Here is a 27,681-nt window from a genome sequence, read left to right as displayed (position 1 = left end):
AAACAGGGTATAACAGAGAGGGGGGGCAAAATAAATGGCAATATATTAATATAAAAGCAGCTATAAGGGAGCACTTAATCATAAGGCTATCCCTGTCATATATAGCGCTTTTTGGTGTGTGCTGGCAGACTCTCCCTCTGTCTCCCCAAAGGGCTAGTGGGTCCTGTCTTCGTATAGAGCATTCCCTGTGTGTCTGCTGTGTGTCGGTACGTGTGTGTCGACATGTATGAGGACGTTATTGGTGTGGAGGCGGAGCAATTGCCAAATATGAGGATGTCACCTCCTAGGGGGTCGACACCAGAATGGATGCCTTTATTTGTGGAATTACGGGATAGCGTCAACTCGCTTAAGCAGTCGTTTGCCGACATGAGGCGGCCGGACACTCAATTAGTGCCTGTCCAGGCGCCTCAAACACCGTCAGGGGCTGTAAAACGCCCCTTGCCTCAGTCGGTCGACACAGACCCAGACACAGGCACTGATTCCGGTGGTGAAGGTGACGAATCAACCGTATTTTCCAGTAGGGCCACACGTTATATGATTTTGGCAATAAAGGAGATGTTACATTTAGCTGATACTACAGGTACCACTAAACAGGGTATTATGTGGGGTGTGAAAAAACTACCAGTAGTTTTTACCGAATCAGAAGAATTAAATGACGTGTGTGATGAAGCGTGGGGTGCCCCGATAAAAAACTGCTAATTTCAAAGAAGTTATTGGCTTTATACCCTTTCCCGCCAGAGGTTAGGGAGCGCTGGGAAACACCTCCTAGGGTGGACAAAGCGCTAACACGCTTATCAAAACAAGTGGCGTTACCCTCTCCTGAGACGGCCGCACTTAAAGATCCATCAGATAGGAGGATGGAAAATATCCAAAAAGGTATATACACACATGCAGGTGTTATACTACGACCAGCTATTGCGACTGCCTGGATGTGCAGTGCTGGGGTAGTTTGGTCAGAGTCCCTGATCGAAAATATTGATACCCTGGACAGGGACAATATTTTACTGTCGTTAGAACAAATAAAGGATGCATTTCTTTATATGCGTGATGCACAGAGAGATATCTGCACACTGGCATCACGGGTAAGTGCTATGTCCATTTCGGCCAGAAGAGCTTTATGGACACGACAGTGGACAGGCGATGCGTAGAGGAGTTATTTGGGTCGGTCTATCGGATTTGGTGGCCACGGCTACGGCCGGGAAATCCACCTTTCTACCTCAAGTCACTCCCCAACAGAAAAAGGCACCGACCTTTCAACCGCAGCCCTTTCGTTCCTTTAAAAATAAGAGAGCAAAGGGCTATTCATATCTGCCACGAGGCAGAGGACGAGGGAAGAGACAGCAACAGGCAGCTCCTTCCCAGGAACAGAAGCCCTCCCCGGCTTCTACAAAAGCCTCAGCATGACGCTGGGGCTTCGCAAGCGGACTCGGGGGCGGTAGGCGGTCGTCTCAAGAATTACAGCGCGCAGTGGGCTCACTCGCAGGTAAATCCCTGGATCCTGCAGATAATATCTCAGGGGTACAGGTTGAAATTAGAGACAGAGCCACCTCGCCGTTTCCTGAAGTCTGCTTTACCAACGTCCCCCTCAGAAAGGGAGACGGTTTTGGAAGCCATTCACAAGCTGTATTCTCAGCAGGTGATAGTCAAGGTACCTCTTCTACAACAAGGGAAGGGGTATTATTCCACTCTTTTTGTGGTACCGAAGCCGGATGGCTCGGTAAGGCCTATTCTAAATCTGAAGTCCTTGAACCTGTACATAAAGAAGTTCAAGTTCAAGATGGAGTCACTCAGAGCAGTGATAGCGAACCTGGAAGAAGGGGACTTTATGGTATCCTTGGACATCAAGGATGCGTATCTCCACGTTCCAATTACCCCTCACACCAGGGGTACCTCAGGTTCGTTGTACAAAACTGTCACTATCAGTTTCAGACGCTGCCGTTTGGTTTGTCCACGACACCTCGGGTCTTTACAAAGGTAATGGCCGAGATAATATTTCTTCTTCGAAGAAAAGGCGTATTAATTATCCCATACTTGGACGATCTCCTAATAAGGGCAAGGTCCAGAGAACAGCTAGAGATGGGTTTAGCACTATCTCAAGAGGTGCTAAAGCAGCACGGATGGATTCTGAATATTCCAAAATCCCAATTAATGCCGACAACTCGTCTGCTGTTCCTGGGGATGATTCTGGACACAGTTCAGAAAAAGGTTTTTCTTCCCGAAGAAAAAGCCAAGGAGTTATCTGACCTGGTCAGGAACCTCCTAAAACCAGGAAAGGTGTCTGTACATCAATGCACAAGAGTCCTGGGGAAAAATGGTAGCTTCTTACGAAGCAATCCCTTTCGGCAGATTCCATGCAAAGGGATCTGTTGGACAAATGGTCAGGGTCGCATCTTCAGATGCACCTGCGGATAACCCTGTCGCCGAGGACAAGGGTATCCCTTCTGTGGTGGTTGCAGGAGGCTCATCTATTGGAGGGCCGCAGATTCGGCATGCAGGATTGGATCCTGGTGACCACGGATGCCAGCCTGAGAGGCTGGGGAGCAGTCACACAGGGAAGAAATTTCCAGGGAGTGTGGTCGAGCCTGAAAAAGTCTCTTCACATAAGCATTCTGGAACTAAGAGCAATCTACAATGCTCTAAGCCAGGCGGAACCTCTGCTTCAAGGAAGACCGGTGTTGATCCAGTCGGACAACATCACGGCAGTCGCCCATGTAAACAGACAGGGCGGCACAAGAAGCAGGAGGGCAATGGCAGAAGCTGCCAGGATCCTTCGCTGGGCGGAGAATCACGTGATAGCACTGTCAGCAGTATTCATCCCGGGCGTGGACAACTGGGAAGCAGACTTCCTCAGCAGACACGACCTTCACCCGGGAGAGTGGGGACTTCATCCAGAAGTTTTCCACATGCTATTAAACCGTTGGGTAAAACCAATGGTGGACATGATGGCGTCTCGCCTCAACAAAACACTGGACAGGTATTGCGCCAGGTCAAGAGATCCGCAGGCAATAGCTGTGGACGCGCTGGTAACACCTTGGGTGTACCAGTCGGTATATGTGTTTCCTCCTCTGCCTCTCATACCAAAGGTATTGAGGATTATACGGCAAAGAGGAGTAAGACTAGTGGCTCCGGATTGGCCAAGAAGGACTTGGTACCCGGAACTTCAAGAGATGGTCACGGACGATCCGTGGCCTCTACTTCTGAGAAGGGACCTGCTTCAGCAGGGTCCTTGTCTTTTTCAAGACTTACCGCGGCTGCGTTTGACGGCATGGCGTTTGAATGCCAGATCCTAAAAGGAAAAGGCATTCCAGAAGAAGTCATTCCTACCTTGATAAAGGCAAGGAAGGAAGTCACCGCGAAGCATTATCGCCGTATTTGGCGAAAATATGTTGCGTGGTGCGAGCAGCGGAGTGCTCCGATGGAGGAATTTCAACTGGGTCGTTTTCCTACATTTCCTGCAATCAGGATTGTCTATGGGTCTCAAATTGGGATCTATTAAGGTTCAAATTTCGGCCCTATCAATATTCTTCCAAAAAGAATTGGCCTCAGTCCCTGAGGTCCAGATTTTTATCAAAGGAGTACTGCATATACAGCCTCCTGTGGTGCCTAAGGTGGCACCGTGGGATCTAAATGTAGTTTTAGATTTCCTCAAATCCAATTGGTTTGAACCACTAAAGAATGTGGATTTGAAATATCTCACATGGAAAGTGACTATGTTACTGGCCCTGGCTTCGGCCGGGAGAGTATCTGAACTGGCGGCTTTGTTTTATAAAAGCCCTTATTTAATTTTCCATTCGACATAGGGCAGAGCTGCGGACGCGTCCGCATTTTCTCCCTAAGGTGGTATCAGCGTTTCACCTGAACCAGCCTATTGTAGTGCCTGCGGCTACAGACGACTTGAAGGACTCCAAGTTGTTGGACGTTGTCAGAGCCTTAAAAATATACATTTAAAGGACGGCTGGAGTCAGAAAATCTGACTCGCTGTTTATACTGTATGCACCCAACAAGTTGGGTGCACCTGCTTCTAAGCAGTCGATTGCTCGTTGGATTTGTAACAAAATTCAACTTGTACATTCTGTGGCAGGCCTGCCACAGCCTAAATCTGTTAAGGCCCATTCCGCAAGGAAGGTGGGCTCATCTTGGGCGGCTGCCCGAGGGGTCTCGGCATTACAACTCTGCCGAGCAGCTACGTGGTCAGGGGAGAACACGTTTGTAAATTTTTACAAATTTGATACCCTGGCAAAGGAGGACCTGGAGTTCTCTCATTCGGTGCTGCAGAGTCATCCGCACTCTCCCGCCCGTTTGGGAGCTTTGGTATAATCCCCATGGTCCTTTCAGGAACCCCAGCATCCACTTAGGACGATAGAGAAAATAAGAATTTACTTACCGATAATTCTATTTCTCGGAGTCCGTAGTGGATGCTGGGCGCCCATCCCAAGTGCGGATTATCTGCAATACTTGTACATAGTTATTGTTAACTAATTCGGGTTATTGTTTAGGAAGCCATCTTTCAGAGGCTCCTCTGTTATCATACTGTTAACTGGGTTTAGATCACAAGTTGTACGGTGTGATTGGTGTGGCTGGTATGAGTCTTACCCGGGATTCAAAATCCTCCCTTATTGTGTACGCTCGTCCGGGCACAGTACCTAACTGGAGTCTGGAGGAGGGTCATAGGGGGAGGAGCCAGTACACACCACCTGACCTGTAAAAGCTTTACTTTTGTGCCCTGTCTCCTGCGGAGCCGCTATTCCCCATGGTCCTTTCAGGAACCCCAGCATCCACTACGGACTCCGAGAAATAGAATTATCGGTAAGTAAATTCTTATTATTTCACACTACCGACACACACATACTTACCTATGTTCACACGCCGACATCGGTCCTCTTCTCCCTGTAGAATCCACGGATACCTGAAAAGCAAAGTTCAATATACTCACCTTAACCAGGGTCCAGAGATAAATCCACGTACTTGGCAAAAAAATAAAACGCATTTACCCGCACCAAAAACGGACTGAAAGGGGTCCCATGCTGACACATGGGACACCTTTCCACGAATAAGACCTGTCAGTGACAGCTGTCACTGACAGGTCTCTAAGCCAATCAGGAAGCGCAACTTCGTTGCGCTCACCTGATTGGCTGATCGCTGTGACAGCGCATCGCACAGCTCCCTCCATTATATTCAATGGTGGGAACTTAGCGGCTAGCGGTGAGGTCACCCGCCGGTCAGCGGCTGACCGGCGGGTGACCCCACCGCTAGCCGCTAAGTTCCCACCATTGAAAGTAATGGAGCGGCTTTGCGAGGCGCTGTCAGAGTACAGACGGCGTCCAGCCAATCAGGTGAGCGCCACGGCAGTAGCGCTTCCTGATTGGCTGAAGGGACATCAGTGACAGGAGTCACGTGATGTCCCGGCATTCGGGGGAAGGGGTCTGATGTGAAAACATTGGACCCCTTTCAGTCCGGTATGGCTCGGTGTTCGGTTTGTTTTTTTACAAAGTACGTGGATTTACCTCTGGACCTGGACCTCTGGACGCTGGAAGGTGAGTATAATTTTTTGACAGGTACCCTCGGATCGTCGGAGATCGTTGCAGTCGGCGTGTCAACACAGGTAAGTATGTGTGTGTCGGCGTATGAAATAAAGTTTTACTGTCGACGGTGTGTGTGTCCTGTTTTTATTTGGGTATTTTTTTCCCAGTAGTACTACAGGTACCAGCGGCCCCGTTTTTCTCCCGCATGCTGGTACTTGTGGTTCTCCAAGTACCAGCTTGCGGGGGAGGCTTGCTGGGACTTGTAGTACTAATGGAAAAAACAATATCTTTTTTTTTAACACAAAGGCTATCAGCCCCCCCATCCGCAGCCCATTGGATGGGGGGGGACAGCCTCGGGCTTCACCCCTGGCCCTTGGGTGGCTGGGGGGGGGGGACCCCTTGATTGAAGGGGTCCCCACTCCCCCAGGGTACCCCGGCCAGGGGTGACTAGTTGGATATTTGATGCCACGGCCGCAGGGCACGGCATAAAAGTGACCCCCGGCTGTGGCATTATCTGTCCAGCTAGTGGAGCCCGATGCTGGTGTTAAAAATACGGGGGACCCCTACTCTTTTTGTCCCCCGTATTTTTGGCACCAGCATCAGGCGCAGAGCCCGGTGCTGGTTTTAAAAATACGGGGAATCCCTGGCCGATTTTTCCCCTGCATTTTTAGAACCAGGACCAGCTCGATGAGCCCGAGGCTGGTTATGCTTTGGAGGGGGGACCCCACGCCATTTTTTTTTCGGGTTTTTCCCCGTTTTTTAAAATCGCGGCAAAATCCGCCAAATCGGCCGATTTTCGCCCGCGACTCTGGCGAATCCGTTTTTCATTGCATATGGTGAATTCCGGAAGCCACCTTCCGGAATTCACCTGGCGAATTTGGTCGAATTGAAAAAACGGCGATAATTGCCGCGATTTCGCCCGCTATTGCATATACCCCATAGTGAGAATCGGTCATAGCCCAAATCTCACCGTGTGTATGGGCCTTTAGAATTGAGGATAGCTTATTTACACTTTAAAAACATATGAATAACCCACTCATTCAATATAGTGTTATTATGGATGAGCAGCAAGGTAAGCATGGATGGCACAAACTGGCATCTAGAAAGAGGTACTAGATCACACCTCTAGACAGAATAAACCTTAGCGGTATAAAATATCTATGCAGAATACAAATATTTTAAAGTTTCACTGTAAAAGTAATTATACATTAAAAGCAGTTGAAATTCTAGTGTGATATGCAGTACATTTCATTTTAAAATAAATCAGCAAAGTTTGCCTAATGGTTTTATTTTTAGAACTTTGTAGATAGACAAGAATATGGGGCCCCATGTAACGAGCCATAACCCCTTTAGCACTTGCTAAAGGGGTTATGTCCTCCTTTCCGTATTTAACAAACAGCAGTTAGCCTAGCTTACCGCTGATTGTCACTGTACCGCGTACGCCATCTATAGAAGGTGATATTGATACAGTCCCATATTGCCAGCAATAAGAGCTGTGCAATGGCCTTTCCAGCTTCAGCAAAGCCTACCAGGCAATGCCAAGTGTAATGCACATGTGCAGACTGGCAGCGGCATGCTGGCAGCAACAGCGAGGAGGATGACACCGAGGAATAGGATGCAGCCGGACCTCGCCAAAGAGGTAAGTAATGTTAATTACAAGCAGTAAATTCATTAGTATAACTGTGTTACTAAATGAAAGATGCCGTTGGTAATAAGGATCATTATTACATGGGGCCCTTAGTATGACAAATGATTCTAAGGGGCCCTACTCACTGGCCGACCCGCCGCCGAGCTGCCCGACGGCGGATACGGCCGACGAGCGACCCGGCGGCGGGGGGGGCAGTGACGGGGGGAGTGAAGTTTTTTCACTCCCCCCGTCACCCGGCTGCATTGAAGTGCAGGCTAATATGGACGAGATCGGGGACCAGCGATGAACGAGCGCGGGGACGCGCATCGTTCATCGTTGGAGTCTCCACACTGAAAGATATGAACGAGTTCTCGTTCATTTATGAACGAGATCGTTCATATCTTTCAGTATATCGGCCAGTGTGTAGGGCCTATAACACCATGGACAGCAATGAACTACAGTAAAGAGCTCTACACATTGCGCGAGCTGCCAACAGCAGATACGGGCCGAGCTGCCAACAGCAGATACGGCCGACCTGGTGGCGGGGGGAGGTGACGGGGGAAGTGAAGTTTCTTCACTCCCCCCCGTCACCCAGCTCCATAGCAGTGCTGGCAAATATGGATGAGATCGTCCATATTGGCCTGCATGCACAAGCGACAGGACACCAGCGATGAATGAGTGTGGGGCTGCACATCGTTCATCGCTGGAGCCTCCACACTGCGCGATTTGAACGTTATCTCGTTCATATCTTTCAGTATTATCGCCCAGTGTGTAGGGCCTATTAGTACAGCAGGTAACTTCTTTCACACTCATTTTGGTACTAGATAACTTATTACACTAAGCTACATCTTTGCCAGTTCTATTTAAAGTGTGACTATAAGGGTGTCTACACACGGTTAAAAAAAATAATAATACTGGAAAGTGTATCAGCAGGTTCCATATCGTTTGGAACCAGTAATTTAGTAAATAATAGATAAAGTAATAACACTGCCTGCAGGAATTCTGATTCCTAGCAGAAAACTTTCTACTCAAGTGTTTTATTAACTAAATTTGTCATGACATTACGCACACAGATATTTATGGCATTCCATAATTCTCAATACGAGGTGTCGTAAACTTTTGGCTTTCCCAGCATACTGTCACGGCTTGCTGGGACTTGTCGTTTCACAAGTCTAAATATCCAACATGTGACCTAGATAGCGTAATAAGCACAAAGAAATCATAATTAAAAGTTGCTTAAGCAGTCTTTATAAAATATGACAGGGAACTTGCACATTATGTGGCACAGCACTGTTACTCCGTAACGCGGTGTCAGTCATCAGCACACAGTGTACATCTCTCTGACGATTAGTGAGCAACCTGGGTACCTTGCACTCTCCATTACATATAGCACTGTACCTTACCGCCCCCGCACTGGAGCTGTCACATTAGTAACAAACCTGGCACATGCAGAGGACACAGCGCTGCCGGGAAGACAGTGATTACGTCATCATCCCTAGCCACACATTACTACCACGTTATAGCGACACCTTGTGGGTGGATTTGCAATAGCACTATACTGTATAAGATCAGTAAGACAATGTCACAACGTTATAAGAGATGCGGTAGATGCTAGAATCAAGTGGGCTAAGGGACCTTTTCCATTTGGGGGAGGAGTTACGACACAAGGGGGAGGAGCTACGCCAGCGGGATAGTTCCTAGATGCCCCGTTTTCGTTATAAAACAAAAGGACAGAAAATAGAGCAAGTGACTGGCAGACATGTGAGTTACATAATCCATCTTCATTATAAACTATATCATTCTATAGGTTATATTTATTTAGTATTGAATACGAGACTTGCACCCTGATTCCAGCCTAAGTTTAGCAGGAGTTAGTTTATCGATTATTAACAATATCAGGGATAGTGCAGCCAGCCATAATTCATGAGAAGGACTTAAAGTGGTCCTGGAGAGGTGGTGGAAGTCATTTCACCCACCTCAAGAGGTTGTGGGGGTCATTCCGAGTTGTTCGCTCGTTGCCGATTTTCGCAACAGAGCGATTAAGGCAAAAATGGTACGCAGTGCGCATGCGTTAAGTATTTTAGCTCACGTCCGAACAAAGAATTTCCATCGTTGAAGTGATCGGAGTGTGATTGACAGAAAGTGGGTGTTTCTGGGCGGAAACTGGCCGTTTTCTGGGAGTGTGCGGAAAAACGCAGGCGTGCCAGGATAAAACACGGGTGTGTCTGGAGAAACGGGGGAGTGGCTGGCCGAACGCAGGGCGTGTTTGTAACGTCAAACCAGGAACGAAACGGGCTGAGCTAATCGCAGTGTAGGAGTAGGTCTCGAGCTACTCAGAAACTGCTACGAATTTTCTATTCGCAATTCTGCTAATCTTTCGTTCGCAATTCTACTAAGCTAAGATACACTCCCAGAGGGCGGCGGCCTAGCGTGTGCAATGCTGCTAAAATCTGCTAGCGAGCTAACAACTCGGAATGACCCCCTGTGTCTTTAGCCAGCTTTAGCATACTGCCTCACAGCACTGAGGTTATAGGTTCGATTCCCACCATGGCCTTCACTGTGTGGAGATGATATATTCTCACCATGCTTGTGTGGGCTATTTCCAAGTACTCCGGTTGCCTCCAATCCAAAAATATACTTGTAGGCCACTTAGCACCTGACAAAATAAATTCTAGTGTGTACATGTGTAAAGGGCCTTTTTGGCAAGTACAGTACCTTTTTTCTATGGTTTGTACCGATTTTTGACTCTCCAAGCATCCATTGAAAGTATAGGAGCCACGCCCCCTCTCCTAATTTGTACCTGTTTTTATGTGTAAAATGTTAGAGCACAGGTTCTCAAACTCGGTCCTCAGGACCCCACACGGTGCATGTTTTGCAGGTCTCCTCACAGAATCACAAGTGAAATAATTAGCTTCACCTGTGGACCTTTTAAATTGTGTCAGTGAGTAATTAATACACCTGTGCACCTGCTGGGTTACCTGCAAAACATGCACTGTGTGGGGTCCTGAGGACCGAGTTTGAGAACCACTGTGTTAGAGGGTATGCCTCCCAACATCACCCTCTCCAGGAGGGACAGAATTCTCTGCTCCTGGACTTCCCTCTTAATTTATGATTGCTCTCACCTGTGGTGGAACACCTTTCTTATCTATTAACCTGTTCAAAACAGGTGTCGGCAATCACAAATTAAGGGGAAAGTCCTGGAGCCGAACATTTTATCCCTCCTAGAGACGGTCATGGTGGGAGGGATGGGGCAGACTAGATGAGCCAAGTGGTTCTTATCTGCAGTCAAACTCTATGGTTCTATGAGATCATGTGGCACGTAAGTAAATTGTTTGTGTAGCAACAATTAGAATTACAGCACTCAACATACCCTCCAACATGACCCGCCCCACTAGGTACAAAATGCTTTGCTCCTGGACTTCCCTCTTACTTTATGATTGCCATCACCTGTGAAGAAACAGCTTTCTTATCAAATAACTAGTTCAACACAGGTGATGGAAATCATAAATTAAGAGGGAAGTCCAGAAACAGAGCATTTTGTACCTAGTGGGGCGGGTCATGTTGGAGGGTCTGCACTCAATAGGTCTAGTATACAGGATATCTTAAGTAGCTGCTAATATTATGAGGTGTCCCAACCTCATGTTTAACAAATATTTGAAACGTAGAATCTTGGGCTCTCCAATTCCCTGATTGGTATGTCAGCAAATGACCCCTTATGTATGGTTATACGTCAGTTCCAATGAGTGATACTTTTTTTCGTGGCATGAATAAAGTCCAATCATATGTATCCAAACCAATTTGTACCAGATCTTTTATCCAGTAAAATTAATAATAGTCCAGCAGAAAACCAATGTCCCGCACAGTATAAGTGTCCAGCAAAAAAAAAAAAAAAATCCTAAATCCAGCAAACTGTAATCACAGACTTGTCTGTCAGACACACTCCTTGTTCATACTGTATGTACCACATGCCTCATATTAAAGTACAGCAACAGAGACTAAATCAGATAATACATAGTAATAGAAGTGTTGGGACAGGGCAAACTGTAAAATTCCCTGATCAAACATCCTGGAGAGATATCATTCTCCTACATCTTTCCGGTGCCATCCCCCCTGCATTTCTACAGTGTCATTCCCCTATGTGTCTCACCAGTGTCATCCTACCGGTGTCTCTACATCGCCAACCATCTTGCTGTCTCACCAGTGTCATTTCAGCTTCATCTTACTCTGTCTTACCATCGTCATCCTCCCTGCATCTCTTCAATCCCCCCCCCCCGTGTCTTTTCAGCACTACCGCCCCTAAGTGTTTCACCAGTGTAACCGTCCTGCATCTCACCAGCACCATCTTCCTGCGTTCCTCCAGCTCACCCTAACTGTATCCCTCCAGGCAGTTCACCCCACTTGTGTCCCTCCAGCAGCCCATCCCATCTGTGTCCCTCCAGCAGCCCAGGACAATCCACCTGTGTCCCTCCAGCAGCGCAACCACACCTGTTGTCCTCCATAGCCGCTGACCCCACATATGTCCTTCACGCAGATCATCCCACCTATGTCCCTCCAGCAGCCGAGACCACCCCATCTGTGTCCATCCAGCAGCCAACCCGCTTGTTGTCCTCCACAGCCGCTCACCCCACCATTCTCCTTCCAGTAGCTCACCCCACCTGTGTCCCTCCAGCAGCAGATCATCCCACTTGTGTTCCTCCAGCAGCAGATCATCCTACCTGTGTCCCTCCAGCAGCAGATCATCCTACCTGTGTCCCTTCAGCAGCCCATCTCAGTTGTGTTCCTCCAGCAGCAGATCATCCCACCTGTGTTCCTTCAGCAGTAGGTCATCCCACCTGTTTTCCTGCAGCAGCCCACCCCACGTGTGTCCCACCATCAGCTCACTTTACTGAAATAACTTTAATGACAGCCTATAGTCCTGTTCTGTCCAGTGTACAGTGACTGGCTCTGAAGTGCTTGTGCAGTGACTACACTCACACATCCCAAATGCCGTCTGCTTCTGCAGGGTTCCTTCTTAATTCAGCTTCTCTCCCTCTGTGCGGAGTGTGCCCCACAAGTGGTGGGAAGGAGAGAGACATTGTCTTATGAAGTCACTACATCTCATTCTCAACAGTGCTGTAGGAGGGGGAGGCTAGGCTGTCACATCTATTGATATGAGCAGGGCGGGGCACAATGTGACAGTGAGACTGCAGGAAGAGTACTAAGACTGGGTGAGGTGGACCAGTGGAGGCGGAACACATTCCTCCTCCAAACATTCCACCTCATTCCAGCCTACTTTAACCCTTGTTCATGAGTCATGTGTTCCGCTAGGAAGCGGACATTACCCATTAGACAAATACAATCAAATATATCTCTGGTTTATTTAGATATGAAACTTGTGTATAACAGCAATAGTAAGTAGCATCCAGTTTAGAAACACCACATCATGGCCCTCATTACGAGTTGTTCGCTCGCTAGCTACTTTTAGCAGAAATGCAAACACAAAGCCGCTGCCCTCTGGGAGTGTATCTTAGCATAGCAGAATTGCTAACAAAAGATTAGCAATTCTGCTATTAAGTATTTCCTTGCAGTTTCTGAGTAGCTCCAGACCTACTCCTAGATTGCGATCACCTCAGTCCGTTTATTTCCTGGTTTGACGTCACAAACACGCCCTGCGTTCGGCCAGCCACTCCCTCGTTTCTCCAGCCACTCCTGCGTTTTCTGCTGGCACGCCTGCAATTTTTTAGCACACTCCCGGAAAACGCTCAGTTACCACCCAGAAACACCCACTTCCTGTGAATCATTCTCCGATCAACAGAGCGACTGAAAAGCTTTGTTTGCCCGTGAGTAAAATAGCATAGTTTTGTGTAAAAATGCTTAGCGCATGCGCCCTGCTGTGCATACGCATGCACAGAACTGCCGGATTTTAGCCTATTAGCAATTCTGCTAAAAATAGCAGCGAGCGAACAACTCGGAATGACCACCCATATGTTTCCAGACAAGTGATGTTACTACCCTGGGGCAGATGGGGTTCATGCCTTGGGCCCAAAATTTAGTATGAGACATTTATATGGCTGCTATATGCAATAATTTCACTCATTTATGATAAACACATAAATCTCTATTCACATTTATGTGTAAGTACATGGAACTTGATCAACCCTACAATCCGCACGCTCATTCGGCAAGTGAAAGGGCCAGATATCAGCAGCATATTTTAAGCCATCTTTTTTTATGTTACAGATTTTCTGCCACATCACACTGAATTTGCATTTGGCTGCCAACAAGAAGGATGAGATAATCAGGATAAACCATAGGAAATATGGGCAGATTATTGAGAATGCACACACACTGCATAATAATGGGACATATTGGAAAACATCATTTGTGTAGACTGATCAGATAATTGAAGCTGAGCGTTTCTGGACCGTTTTATCGTTATTTGTCCAAAACACTCTACACATTACACATTAAAACAGGACGGTCACCCAATTATTGGCCCAATAATTGTATAGTGTGTACTTAGGTTAATTGCAGGAATGGAATCAGTTGATGGTGTGCTGCAGAGAAAAGCAATAGCACTAGTTGAGTTTGTTTGGAAGCAGTGGCAGATTGGGATGGAAACCTAGTTTGGGAAATTTCTGGATGTACCCATAATGGAAGCAGTGTATGTTGACGGGATGGTCCATGCCACCACCCGAGGGGGAATATAATAGTGTGGCGAGTGGATCTCTCCACGGAGCCCGAAGTGTGGTAAGTGCAGCGAGCCCCTGATGGGACATGCTGTGCTCAATGTCGGGATTCCGGCATTGGTATTTCGACAGCCATGATCCCGACTGTCGGGAAATCATACTGAATCCTGTGGAGGAGGACGGAATATTCGCTCCTCATAGGGACTGATTCTGAATCGGATGCAGTCATGGCCTTCCTCGAGCCCTTTACTGCAGTTGCATCTGCGACTTTATACTAATGCACCTACATTGCCCTTCCCAGAGCCCATGCCCTGCAACACTCCCATCATGTGCTCACAGGGCCGGCGACAGAAATCTTTGGGCCCGGTACATTGATATCTCTGGGGCCTCCTAAGATTATAAATAATAGACTAGAATCCACAGCACTCATACATCCACGGTGCCAGTGGCCAGTATATGTGTGTGTGTGTAAACGTTGGTAAATCCCTCAAGAAGAGGCACTCAGAGATAATTTTTGTTGAAAAGTGCTAACAAATAGTTTATTCCATCACAAAATCCAACAAGTTTTTTGTTTCACTTTGACAAAGGGGCGTCATGGCCCCGAAATGTTGGATTTTGTGATGGAATAAACTATTTGTTAGCACTTTTCAACAAAAATTATCTCTGAGTGCCGCTTCTTGTGGGATTTACCAAAGTTTATACTTCATTCACCAGAGTACCATTAACATCCTTTATATATACAGTGTGTGTGTGTGTGTGTGTGTGTGTGTGTGTGTGTGTGTGTGTGTGTGTATATATATTAAAGCACATCAGAATTTGCTGCACTACATAAGAAATTTTAAGTATGTGTGTCTATTAATCTACAGTATACACATATATAAATATAATGAAACCTCCTAACAAGGTAAAACAGGCGCTTAATCTGTAGTTGCTACACCGAGTAGCTACTAAAACAGCACAGGTGAGTCACTCCTGTAGAACTAGAGAGTGTAAAGAAAAAAGCAGCGGTAAAAGTAGAAATGATCGGATTGGCAATATTTAAAAGTATAACAATTTATTGTATAGATAAAAACAATTTCATAATAAAAAAACAATTATCACATCATGTGCCAGAGTTGATTACAATATAAAAATTAAGTATGTACACTACACCTTTTTGGCTCTCTTATAGATATGTTTCAATCAGACCGTTTAGTGTCCGTTCCTGTTAATTACCCCTGATAGATCCACAAGTCCTTGTTTAGATGCATATAGACACAGCACAGTTCGGCAGAGTCAGTATATTTACCGGTCACCTTGATAAAGCTGCATATATAAATATGTATATCCCTCCTTCCTCCCCCACACATCCCACAGTCTTTCTCCCCAATGACTCCCAGCTCCCTCAGCCCATCCCAAAGCCCTGTATCCCCTCGCCAATCCACTCTTACCCCGGGAAGAGACTAACCTGCAGTGCACTCCCTAGTATCCAGACCCGAACACCGCACAGCAGGTACCATGTGGATCTCACATCCCACCAGTAGAGGCTGGCGCGGGGCACAGGAATCCTGACAAGCGGAGCTGCTGCCATGTCCCGTAACTGCCTGCAACACAGCTGGACCCGGAAGAGCGGGCGCACAGTCTTGCCACACAGTTACTGTGTGAGAGGCTCCTGTCACTCTGTGGCTGTACACACACTGCAGACAGCTCGCTACCCTATTTGGACAAGATGGCTCACATCCCTGCTGAGCACTAAGTGGAAAATCCTTGGGGCCCCTATGATCCTTGGGGCCCGGTACAGGTATCCCCTTTGACCCTCAGTGACGCCGGCCTTGCGTTCTCACTGAACAGACCATTTTATACATGCACTGCTAGTCAACGCCCTAGAATGCCCATCAATTTTCTGTCACGTTTCCAATTCCATTTGCAGAATTTTTGCATATATAGTGTTGGTCAACTATGAGAACACTGGCATTGTATTAAACTCAGAATCAGGCCCATACAGAGGGTCTCTTCCAGACATTTGGAAAGACTAGATGAAATGAAAAAAAATGGAAACAATGTTAATAGACTATATAATGTGTCTTACATACATCCAAACCTTCAGCTGGACAGTCATCCCTAAAACTGACAAATTGTGTAAATTTGTAGGACTATAGAGTGTGCATCAGCATTACATTTTCTCTAACGTCCTAGTGGATGCTGGGGACTCCGTAAGGACCATGGGGAATAGACGGGCTCCGCAGGAGACTGGGCACTCTAAAGAAAAATTAGGTACTATCTGGTGTGCACTGGCTCCTCCCTCTATGCCCCTCCTCCAGTTAGAATCTGTGCCCGGCCAGAGCTAGGTGCTCCTAGTGGGCTCTCCTGAGCTTACTAGAAAAGAAAGTATATTGTTAGGTTTTTTATTTTCAGAGAGCTTCTGCTGGCAACAGACTCTCTGCTATGTGGAACTGAGGGGAGAGAAGCAAACCTACTCACTGCAGCTAGGTTGCGCTTCTTAGGCTACTGGACACCATTAGCTCCAGAGGGATCGAACACAGGTACCTGACCTTGATCGTCCGTTCCCGGAGCCGCGCCGCCGTCCCCCTCGCAGAGCCAGAAGTATAACAGCCAGCAGAAGAAAGAAGACATCGGAATCGGCAGCAGAAGACTCCTGTCTTCACTTAAGGTAGCGCACAGCACTGCAGCTGTGCGCCATTGCTCCCACAGCACACCGCACACTCCGGTCACTGTAGGGTGCAGGGCGCAGGGGGGGGGGGGCGCCCTGGGCAGCAAATTAATACCTTTTTTGGCAAAAAATAGACATATATACAGTCAGGGACTGTATATATGTCCGAGCCCCCGCCATTTTTACACATTAAAAGCGGGACAGAAGCCTGCCGCTGAGGGGGCGGGGCCTTCTTCCTCAGCACTAACCAGCGCCATTTTCTCTTCACAGCTCCGCTGGAAGCAGCTCCCCAGGCTCTCCCCTGCAGCATCCAGGTACAGAAAGGGAAAAAGAGAGGGGGGCACATAAATTTAGGCACAAAAGACATAAAATCAGCAGCTATTGGCCCTCATTCCGAGTCGTTCGCTCGTTCTTTTTCATCGCATCGCAATGAAAATTCGCTTTGTACGCATGCGCAATGTTCGCACTGCGACTGCGCCAAGTAATTTTGCTATGAAGAAAGGATTTTTACTCACGGCTTTGTCTTCGCTCCGACGATCGTAGTGTGATTGACAGGAAATGGGTGTTACTGGGCGGAAACACGGCGTTTTATGGGCGTGTGGATGAAAACGCTACTGTTTCCGGAAAAAACGCAGGAGTGGCTGGAGAAACGGGGGAGTGTCTGGGCGAACGCTGGGTGTGTTTATGACGTCAAACCAGGAACGACAAGCACTGAACTGATCGCACAGGCAGAGTAAGGTTGAAGTTACTCAGAAACTGCAAAGTAGTTTGTAATCGCAATATTGCGAATACATCGGTCGCAATTTTAAGAAGCTAAGATACACTCCCAGTAGGCTTAGCGTGTGTAACTCTGCTAAATTCGCCTTGCGACCGATCAACTTGGAATGAGGGCCCTTGGGTAATCACTTATTTTAGTGTTAATCCCTGCATTATATAGCGCTCTGGTGTGTGCTGGCATACTCTCTCTGTCTCCCCAAAGGCCTTTGTGGGGTCCTGTCCTCAGTCAGAGCATTCCGTGTGTGTGTGCAGTGTGTCGGTACGGCTGTGTCGACATGTTTGATGAGGAGCGTTACGTGGAGGCGGAGCAAGTGCAGATAAATGTGGTGTCGGGGCCGACACCTGATTGGATGGATATGTGGAAGGTCTTAAATGATAATGTAAACTCCTTACATAGAAGGTTTGATGACGCTGCAGCCTTGGGGCAGCCGGGGTCTGAACCCGGGCCTGCCCAGGTGACTCAGAGGCCGTCAGGGTCTCATAAACGCCCACTATCTCAGATGGTTGACACAGATGCCGACACGGAGTCCGACTCCAGTGTCGACGATGATGAGGCACATTTACAGCCTAAGATGACCAAGGCCATCCGCTACATGATTATTGCAATGAAGGATGTATTGCACATTTCAGAGGTTAACCCTGTCCCTGACAAGAGGGTGTATATGTTTGGGGAGAAAAAGCAGGCAGTGACTTTTCCCCCTTTACGTGAATTAAATGAATTATGTGAAGAAGCGTGGAGTTCCCCTGATACGAAAGTAGTGATTTCCAAAGAGCTACTGATGGCGTACCCTTTCCCACCAACGGACAGGTTACGTTGGGAATCCTCCCCTAGGGTAGACAAGGCGCTGACACGCTTATCTAAAGAGGTGGCCCTGCCGTCTCAGGATACGGCCGCCCTAAAGGATCCTGCGGATAGAAAGCTATCCTGAAGTCAGTTTATACACACTCTGGTACTCTACTGAGACCAGCTATTGCTTCGGCCTGGATGTGTAGCGCTGTAGCAGCATGGACAGATACTCTGTCAGAGGACATAGATGCCCTAGACAGGGATACTGTTTTGCTAACCAAGGGCCATATAAAAGACGCCGTCTTATATATGCGGGATGCCCAGAGGGACATTTGCCTGCTGTGCTCTAGAATAAATGCAATGTCCATTTCTCCCAGAAGGGTCTTATGGACTCGGCAATGGACAGGGGATGCCGATTCTAAAAAAACACATGGAGGTTTTGCCTTATAAGGGTGAGGAATTGTTTGGGGACGGTCTCTCGGACCTCGTGTCCACAGCGACAGCTGGAAAGTCGACTTTCTTGCCTCAGGTTTCCTCACAGCCTAAGAAAGCACTGTATTATCAAATGCAGTCCTTTCGTTCTGAGAAAAGCAAGAAGGTCAGAGGTGCATCCTTTCTTGCCAGAGGCAGGGGTAGAGGAAAGAAGCTGCACCATGCAGCCAGTTCCCAGGAACAAAAGTCCTCCCCGGCTTCCACTAAGTCCACTGCATGACGCTGGGGCTCCACAGGCGGAGCCAGGTGCGGTGGGGGTGCGTCTCCGACAAGTCAGCAACCAGTGGGTTCGCTCGCAAGTGGATCCTTGGGCTGTACAAATTGTATCTCAGGGATACAAGCTGGAATTCGAAGTGACTCCCCCTCACCGTTACCTAAAATCAGCCTTGCCAGCTTCCCCCATGGAAAGGGAGGTATTGCTGGCGGCAATTCACAAGCTGTACCTCCAGCAAGTGATAATAATGGTCCGCCTCCTTCAACAGAGAAGGGGTTAATATTCCACAATGTTTGTGGTACCAAAGCCGGACGGTTCGGTAAGACCCATTCTGAATTTAAAATCCCTGAACATTTATATGAAAAAATTCAAGTTCAAAATGGAAATCGCTCAGAGCGGTCATTGCAAGCCTGGAAGAGGGGGATTTTATGGTATCTCTGGACATCAAGGATGCTTACTTGCATGTCCCCATTTATCCACCTCACCAGGAGTACCTCAGGTTTGTGGTACAGGACTGTCATTACCAGTTCCAGACGTTGCCGTTTGGCCTGTCCACGGCACCGAGAATATTTACCATGGTAATGGCGGAAATGATGGTACTCCTTCGGAAGCAAGGAGTTACAGTTATCCCGTACTTGGACGATCTCCTCATAAAGGCGAGGTCCAGGGAGCAGTTGTTGATCAGCGTAGCACACTCTCAGGAAGTGTTGCAACAACACGGCTGTATTCTGAATATTCCAAAGTCGCAGCTGATTCCTACGACGCGTCTGCCCTTACTGGGCATGATTCTGGACACAGAACAGAAGATGGTGTTTCTACCGGAGGAGAAGACTCAAGAGCTAGTGACTCTGGTCAGGGACCTCCTAAAACCAAAACAGGTCTCGGTGCATCACTGCACGCGAGTCCTGGGAAAGTTGGTGGCCTCATACGAAGCCATTCCCTTCGGCAGGTTCCATGCGAGGATCTTTCAGTGGGATCTGTTGGACAAGTGGTCCGGATCGCATCTTCAGATGCATCGGCTGATCACCCTGTCCCCGAGGGCCAGGGTGTCTCTTCTATGGTGGCTGCAGAGTGCTCATCTTCTCGAGGGCCGCAGGTTCGGCATACAGGACTGGGTCCTGGTGACCACGGATGCAAGCCTCCGCGGATGGGGGGCAGTCACTCAGGGAAGAAACTTTCAAGGGCTGTGGTCAAGTCAGGAGACTTGTCTGCACATAATTATACTGGAACTAAGGGTCATATACAACGCCCTGAGTCAAGCGGAGCCCCTGCTTCGAGACCAACCAGTGCTGATTCAGTCAGACAACATCACGGCGGTCGCCCATGTAAACCGCCAGGGCGGCACAAGAAGCAGGGTGGCAATGGCGGAAGCCACAAGGATTCTTCGTTGGGCGGAGAATCACGTGCAAGCACTATCAGCAGTGTTCATTCCGGGAGTGGACATCTGGGAAGCAGACTTCCTCAGCAGACACGACCTCCACCCAGGAGAGTGGGGACTTCATCAAGAAGTCTTCACACAGATTGCAAATCGATGTGAACTGCCACAGGTGGACATGATGGCATCCCGCCTCAACAAAAAGCTAAAAAGATATTGCGCCAGGTCAAGGGACCCTCAGGCGATAGCGGTAGACGCGCTAGTAACACCGTGGGTGTTCCAGTCGGTCTATGTGATTCCTCCTCTTCCTCTCATACCCAAGGTACTGAGAATAGTAAGAAAGAGGAGTGAGAACAATACTCATCGTTCCGGATTGACCAAGAAGGACTTGGTACCCATAACTTCAAGAGATGATCACAGAGGACCCAGGGCCTCTGCCTCTCAGACAGGACCTGTTGCAGCAGGCGCCCTGTCTGTTCCAAGACTTACCGCGGCTGCGTTTGACGGCATGGCAGTTGAACGCCGGATCCTAGCGGAAAAGGGCATTCCGGATGAAGTTATTTCTACGCTGATAAAGGCTAGGAAGGACGTGACAGCAAAACATTATCACCGTATATGGTGAAAATATGTTGCTTGGTGTGAGGCCAGGAAGGCCCCTACAGAGGAATTCCAGCTGGGCCGGTTCCTTCACTTCCTACAGTCGGGAGTGACTTTGGGCCTTAAATTAGGGTCCATAATGGTCCAGATTTCGGCCCTATCCATTTTCTTTCAAAAAGAACTGGCTTTACTGCCTGAGGTTCAGACGTTTGTTAAGGGAGTGCTGCATATTCAGCCCCCTTTTGTGCCACCAGTGGCACCTTGGGATCTTAATGTGGTGTTGGATTTCCTGAAATCCCACTGGTTTGAGCCACTTAAGACCGTGGAACTAAAGTATCTCACGTGGAAAGTGGTCATGCTGTTGGCCTTAGCATCAGCTAGGCGTGTGTCAGAATTGGTGGCTTTGTCATGTAAAAGCCCCTATCTGATCTTCCATATGGACAGAGCAGAATTGCGGACTCGTCCCAAATTTCTGCCAAAGGTGGTATCATCGTTTCATTTGAACCAACCTATTGTGGTGCCTGTGGCTACTCGGGACTTGGAGGACTCCAAGTTGCTGGACGTAGTCCGGGCTTTGAAAATATATATATTTCCAGAACGGCTGGAGTCAGGAAGACTGACTCGCTGTTTATCCTGTATGCACCCAATAAGCTGGGTGCTCCTGCTTCAAAGCAAACTTTACCTCGCTGGATCTGTAGCACGATTCAGCTGGCTCATTCTGCGGCTGGATTGCCGCATCCAAAATCAGTGAAAGCCCATTCCACAAGGAAGGTGGGCTCTTCTTGGGCAGCTGCCCGAGGGGTCTCGGCTTTACAGCTTTGCCGAGCTGCTACTTGGTCGGGTTCAAACACCTTTGCTAAGTTCTACAAGTTTGATACCCTGGCTGAGGAGGACCTTGTGTTTGCCCATTCGGTGCTGCAGAGTCATCCGCACTCTCCCGCCCGTTTGGGAGCTTTGGTATAATCCCCATGGTCCTTACGGAGTCCCCAGCATCCACTAGGACGTTAGAGAAAATAAGAATTTACTCCCCCGGTAATTCTATTTCTCGTAGTCCGTAGTGGATGCTGGGCGCCCATCCCAAGTGCGGACTTTCTGCAATACGTGTAGATAGTTATTGCTTAATAAAGGGTTATTGTTATGAGCCATCCGTTGAGTGATGCTCAGTTGTTGTTCATACTGTTAACTGGGTAAGGTTATCACAAGTTGTACGGGGTGATTGGTGTGGCTGGTATGAGTCTTACCCTGGATTCCAAAATCATTTCCTTGTAATGTCAGCTCTTCCGGGCACAGTTTCCCTAACTGAGGTCTGGAGGAGGGGCATAGAGGGAGGAGCCAGTGCACACCAGATAGTACCTAATTTTTCTTTAGAGTGCCCAGTCTCCTGCGGAGCCCGTCTATTCCCCATGGTCCTTACGGAGTTCCCAGCATCCACTACGGACTACGAGAAATAGAATTACCGGTGAGTAAATTCTTATTTTCTTTTTCTTTGTGGAACTACAAGTCTCAGCATGATAGCACCTCTCATTATATTTTTAATTAGGGTGTGCAGTCCCAGGTCCTCCTCCCCCATATACTCTATATTGTGTACATACTGTAGTACATTTGAAGGCCGAGGCTCCTTCAGCCAGGATTGGCACCCCTCCCACCTGCCCTTAGTGTTTTTACTAATACAACATTTTTTAGCATTTGAATTAATACCTTTCACCTATGTAACACTCTTTAACACATAGATTTTGCTTCTCTGTTATACCCTTTTTACCCCGGCAGCATATAACACGGGTTATTGCACATGAAAGTGCATAACCCGTGTTGCTGGCTGGTGTAAAAGGGCAGAGTTGGAATAATCCGGGTCGAGTGACCCGGTATTCCAACTCGGGTAGTTTGCAGGGTTGAACACGTGTTCATCCCGGCAAACTGTTCAGTGTAAACGGGAGCCGTATCGCGCGACCCAGCTTCCGGTTTACAGTGTATGAGTGGGCGGCGCTTGGAGATAATGTGACCTCCATGCACCGCCCCCGTTGTGTCTCCGGCAACGTCACCAACCCAGCAATATGCCAGGTTGGTAACTTCGGTCTAAATAGGGGCTGACGCGGGTCGCATCCGGGTACCACCCTTGTCAGGCTCCCGGCTGCGACCCGCTATTTAGGTCTAAAAGCAGTATTATTAACACTCATTGGGGTGGCTGGCCTTGACTGACTTAGTGGGGTCCCGCACCTTGGACTTTAACTTAGAGTTAGGGACCCACCAGAGAAGAGGTCACCTGGATGCAAAAGTATTCAAGCACCTCGATTCTGCTCTATGTTAATGTGGGTACACACTGGTAGATATATCTGCTGATCAATTGATTGGCAGATATATGTATGGACGTATCGGGCAGTGTGTTGAGCATACACACTGCCCGATCCGTCGGGGACTGACATCATGAACTGGGCGGGCGTGTACACACGTCCACCCAGTTCAGCTGTCAATCACCGCTGGCTGACGCAGCATGTGTACATGCGGTCGGCCGACCGCCCGCCAACACACAGCGGCGCGCCAATATATATCGGTAGATATATTGGCTGTTGGCTGTGCAGCGGGGCCGACGCGATACGTCTGTGAACAACGGAGTTTACAGACGTATCGGCCGTACACACTGGCCGATGGACCTGCGATATATCGGCCTTTCAGGAGAACGGACGATATATCGGTCAGCGTGTACCCACCTTTAGATTGCAGCGTTTATTATAAATATTTTGATTAGCAGGGTTGGCATAGCAAATTCATCGGCGTCTCCAAAATGTGCTTAGACGGAAGCATCCTTATATCACTCACTGTCTATGGGACTGTAATGTCATTAAGAAATTCTGGATTGAGGTTAAATGTTGGTCCACTCAACACCAGAATGGGCGGTGTTAGGGTACCTCCCGGGGACTACTCTTGTTTCAGAGAGCTGTGAAAGACTATTATTGATCCTCCCAGCTGTGCCAAACAGTGTATTCGTCAACAATAGATTCATCCTACCCCCCCCCCCCCCCCCTCCTTTAGCTATGTTCAAAAATAAATTATTTTATGTTTTTAAAATGGATTGGATAGAATCTTCCCTTTATAAAGATAAGAAGACAGAACAGTTCTTTTCAATTTGGGAAAGCTTTATTGACACTCTAAATATTGATATCAAAAGACAAGTACAACATTGTTTTAAATCTACGCAATGGTATGAAACAAGCCTGGTATTACGAGACCCCCCAATTGATTATACTTGAGATGGTGTCGGTGACTCTTTTTTCCCCATTTTCCCATCCTTTTCTTCCTTCCCCTTTCCCTTTTTTTTCCCTTTCTTTTCTTCTCTTTTATTATTGAAGTCACTATTACATTTTTCTTTCCATACTGGCTGGAAAATATGAAAATAAGAGTGGAGTCTTTATTCTTAATGCCTCAAGTTGGAGGCATATACCAGCTCTCTTATTGAAGCAGATGGAACGTGAGGGCAGATGGACTTTGAATCTCACCTACTCATCTTTCAATGTTTGTTTCTCACAATACCTTTGTTTGATCGCTGTGCTGTGCAGTCTTAGCAATTGTACTACTATTATTGAAATGTAATCTAAATACATGTTTATGGCATTTGTATTAGTTTATTTGCCTTCTCCGAATTCAATAAAAACATTTTTGAAAAAAAGAAAAATAATAATTTCAAAACAAAGTTGACTTTCAGATCTGTTTGCTCACATTTACAATTCTCTGCATGTGACTGGACTATAAAATACCAATGGAACGTATGACCAATGAGTGTGCTGTGTAGATCATTTAAAATGAGACACACACTCAGTGGGAGTAACAGCATTTTCATCTAACTGTAATTTTCCGGCAAACTTGATGTATCAAACCCTTCATCCTTTGTCCCTGCACAGAGTTATAAGTCGAAGAACCAGTTCCTCTCATCTATTTTGCCATACTGGACATTTGCCCCAAAGAGAAGGTAGTCCTGCAAGAAAACACAACGTCAGTACATGGTGTACAGTGCTTATGAACCCTATGTAAGATTTTCTTTTGCTTTCGGGGTTGTGAAGTGTGTGATATGAATGGAAATAAAGATTACCCGCATCACTTCCCCACTTTGTCTATAATATACTCTGGAAAATTTGTTAAAAAAAACACAACATGATTTGTACTTCAGCTCCACAACTGATTTTCTTTACTAAATACAATATGTATTTTCAAACACATGCTAACAACTAGTCAGGATGATGGATAGAGGTAGGTGACTGTGGCACAGCTCCAGATAATTCTTTTTTTCTTCTTTTAACCACTCCTTAAGAGTAGTAAAGCCTACATTTTTCCACAACTATGTAATGTGGGTTTTTTTTTATACATCCTTTGATGGCTCTGGCAAAAAATGCTGATCCTTTAGCATGTAAGCTCTCACGAGTAGGGCCCTCTTCCTTCATGTGCTTATCCTTTGTCTTACTTTAATAATCTTCAACTGCACCAAATCCAGCAGTCTTCTTCCACCTGATACTTATTCCAGTGTCATCTGCTGTCCGTACTTGTCCTATATTGTCGTCAACTGTAAGTTGCTGTTTAAAGGGGGGTATTCACGGAGCGATATTCTAAGCAATCTGACTAGATTGCTTAGAATATCGGGATGATCGCTCCGTGTGTACCCCCCTCGGCGATAGCGATGCGCGGCCCCGCACTTCGCTATCACTGCTGCTAGATTGGCCTGCATGCAGGCCAATCTAGCAGGTCGCTCACTTCACCCGCTGGGTGAAATGAGTGGCCCCCCTGTCTCCCCCGCACGCTCAGCACAGATCGCGTTGTGCTGAGCGGCGGGAGAGATGTGTGCTGAGCGGTTCGCTCAGCACACATCTCTGCTGCATCGGCCCGTGGGTACTGGGCTTTACTGTTTAGATTATTTGTTTATGTACTCTGTAATTGGGTGATGCGGAACCCTTGTGGCGCCATATAAATAAAGGATAATAATAATAATCCTGATAGTAAAGTACAGGGTTGTCAATCACAAGTATATAATAATAGGCAGTAAAGCGAAGTGAAAATGATTATGTGAATATAGAACATCTTCATTCCACTACTGCAAAATCAAGTAACGTTACACCTTGAGACATTGTAAATCCCTTTCTAAAGGTGTGTACACACGGTGAGATATTTTTTTGTGATTTTGACTATATAGTCAAAATTGCAGAGAAAGTTAGTGCAGATGGCAAGGTGAAAGTCACCTTGCGATCCCGATGCGCGTTCCGGCGAGGTCGGTATCGCAAATCCAGATAGACTGTGTAGGCAAGTCAATTTTGATTATCTATTATAAAAGATAGTCAAAAATGACAACTGGCCAAAATCGTACAAAGCCAGTATCGCAAGCACAGTCATCTTTGCTTGCGATACTGACCTAGTCCCTATCGCATAGTGAGAATTGTGGTTTAGCCCGAATGTACACACATTAACATTTCTTGACCATTTCACTTTTTAAATAAATACTATACAAAAATGTTTCTATACAAATATTTTTTTTTCTCAGTAAATTGTATATTTACAAAGACTAGCATCCCCTTCTACAGTATGTGATCAGGAAAAAGAATGTTCACCATAACAGGCAGCAATATTGTTGTACTTTAAATTAGGTCATCATTATTTAAGAGGAAAATGTATACATTGAAGAACCAAACATATTAATATACAGTAAGCTTATTTTCCACATAAAGCAATTTCCTTAATTTGCTATCCACGATATAAATAAAATTACTGGAAATGAACATGAACTGTATGATACTACAGACCAGAGTTAGGAACACATAGACATAAGTACTGTAGGAAAAAAGGAGTAATTTGCTTCTCGAACAAGCCACGTTGTGATGCAAGGGATGCATTTATTTATTTCATGCAGGAAAAATATGGACAGACATAGCAAACATAAGGCCTGTACACACCAGCTGATATAGTAAAAACGTTGCTGATTTTGACCCTTCATGAGCGATATTGTTTACTATATTGCCCAGTGTGTATGCAGTAATCAATGAACGATGTGTGGCCCCGCGCTTCGTTAACGAGGCTCACTGTTGCTTGGCCAGGCAGCTCAATTTGAACTCATCGTCCAAAGCTGCATGGATGTCCCAGCTGCGGCGTGACATCACTGTACGATATCGTTAGCGATATCTCTGCTAGCGATATCGCACTGTGCGTATGCCCACAGCGGGCGGCCGAGAGGGGGACACACTAGGCAATGTCGCTCATGGAACACATCGCCTAGTGTGTACCCACCTATACTGCCCAGCTTTGTTTTTATACTGACATTTAGAATTAATCTAGGACTAACAATAAATCACTCTACACATTTTAGATCTGTGCAAATTGCTCCTTTTTTGTTTCTCCCAACTCTGAATCTGGCCCTGTGTTAGCAAACAGCTATAGAAAAAGGGACATACTGTACCTCACGGGGCTGTAGGACAACATCTGTGAGCTGCATGTGATCCAGCAGTGACAGTGGATAACCTTTGTTCAGGATCACTGTATGAACGAAAGAATCATTATTCTGTAAAGATTTATAGAAGCACCCATGGAAATAAAATCTAAACCATCAAGCATACTTGTGCACTAGTGACCACTAAACATAAAATGCTATTTCCACCTCCAAAAATCCCTATCAAGGCCCAGAGGAGCCAAATCAATTCAAGCATAGAAAATGTGAGACCTAAGTACTACATCAATTATCTTCCCTGGAGCAGACAGAGGCAGCACCATAGTTGTCACATAATTGAAAACCCATCAACATTGTTAATTGTATCTTCTCCAATGCTCAACAATCTGGAGCAGTTGAAATGGATACATCAGTCACTGCAGGTTATTAATAACACTAACTAGATGGCTGTCTAAAGCTGGGTACACAGTAGATGATCCCAAATCATGGCCAACAGCATGAACGATGGAATGATATGGCAGTTGGCCATGCACACTTAAGGATATATTGCGCAACCA

At 46.9% G+C, this 27,681-nt stretch overlaps 2 protein-coding genes across 15 annotated transcripts in view; both read right to left on the bottom strand.

Moving 5' to 3' along the window:
* The window catches only part of CDK5RAP1 (CDK5 regulatory subunit associated protein 1), a 161,835-nt gene extending 151,918 nt beyond the window's left edge, over positions 1–9,917 (bottom strand). For 2 of the 8 annotated variants that reach the window (XM_063960392.1, XM_063960400.1), the window contains exon 1: positions 8,517–8,558. In XM_063960392.1, coding sequence (XP_063816462.1) covers positions 8,517–8,530 — 14 coding nt within the window. In that variant the 5' untranslated portion in view covers positions 8,531–8,558. Of the gene's footprint in view, positions 1–8,218; positions 8,342–8,516; positions 8,690–9,864 lie in introns of those variants that run through there. The other 6 variants (XM_063960395.1, XM_063960393.1, XM_063960398.1 and 3 more) reach the window with 6 other exon arrangements.
* Positions 9,918–23,819: 13,902 nt separating this feature from the next.
* Positions 23,820–27,681, bottom strand: part of LOC135055850 (bactericidal permeability-increasing protein-like) — a 203,603-nt gene continuing 199,741 nt past the window's right edge. For all 7 annotated transcript variants that reach the window (XM_063960386.1, XM_063960385.1, XM_063960388.1 and 4 more), the window contains 2 exons: positions 27,137–27,213; positions 23,820–24,676 (listed from right to left, as the gene is read on the bottom strand). In XM_063960386.1, the coding sequence (XP_063816456.1) occupies positions 24,605–24,676; positions 27,137–27,213 (149 nt within the window). In that variant the 3' untranslated portion in view covers positions 23,820–24,604. The remainder of the gene's footprint in view (positions 24,677–27,136; positions 27,214–27,681) is intronic.

The sequence above is a fragment of the Pseudophryne corroboree genome, chromosome 3 (genome assembly GCF_028390025.1).
Source record: "Pseudophryne corroboree isolate aPseCor3 chromosome 3, aPseCor3.hap2, whole genome shotgun sequence".
Taxonomy (NCBI): Eukaryota; Metazoa; Chordata; class Amphibia; order Anura; family Myobatrachidae; genus Pseudophryne; species Pseudophryne corroboree.
Note: the sequence above shows the minus strand (reverse complement) of the source record. Positions and strands in the feature narration are given on the sequence as shown.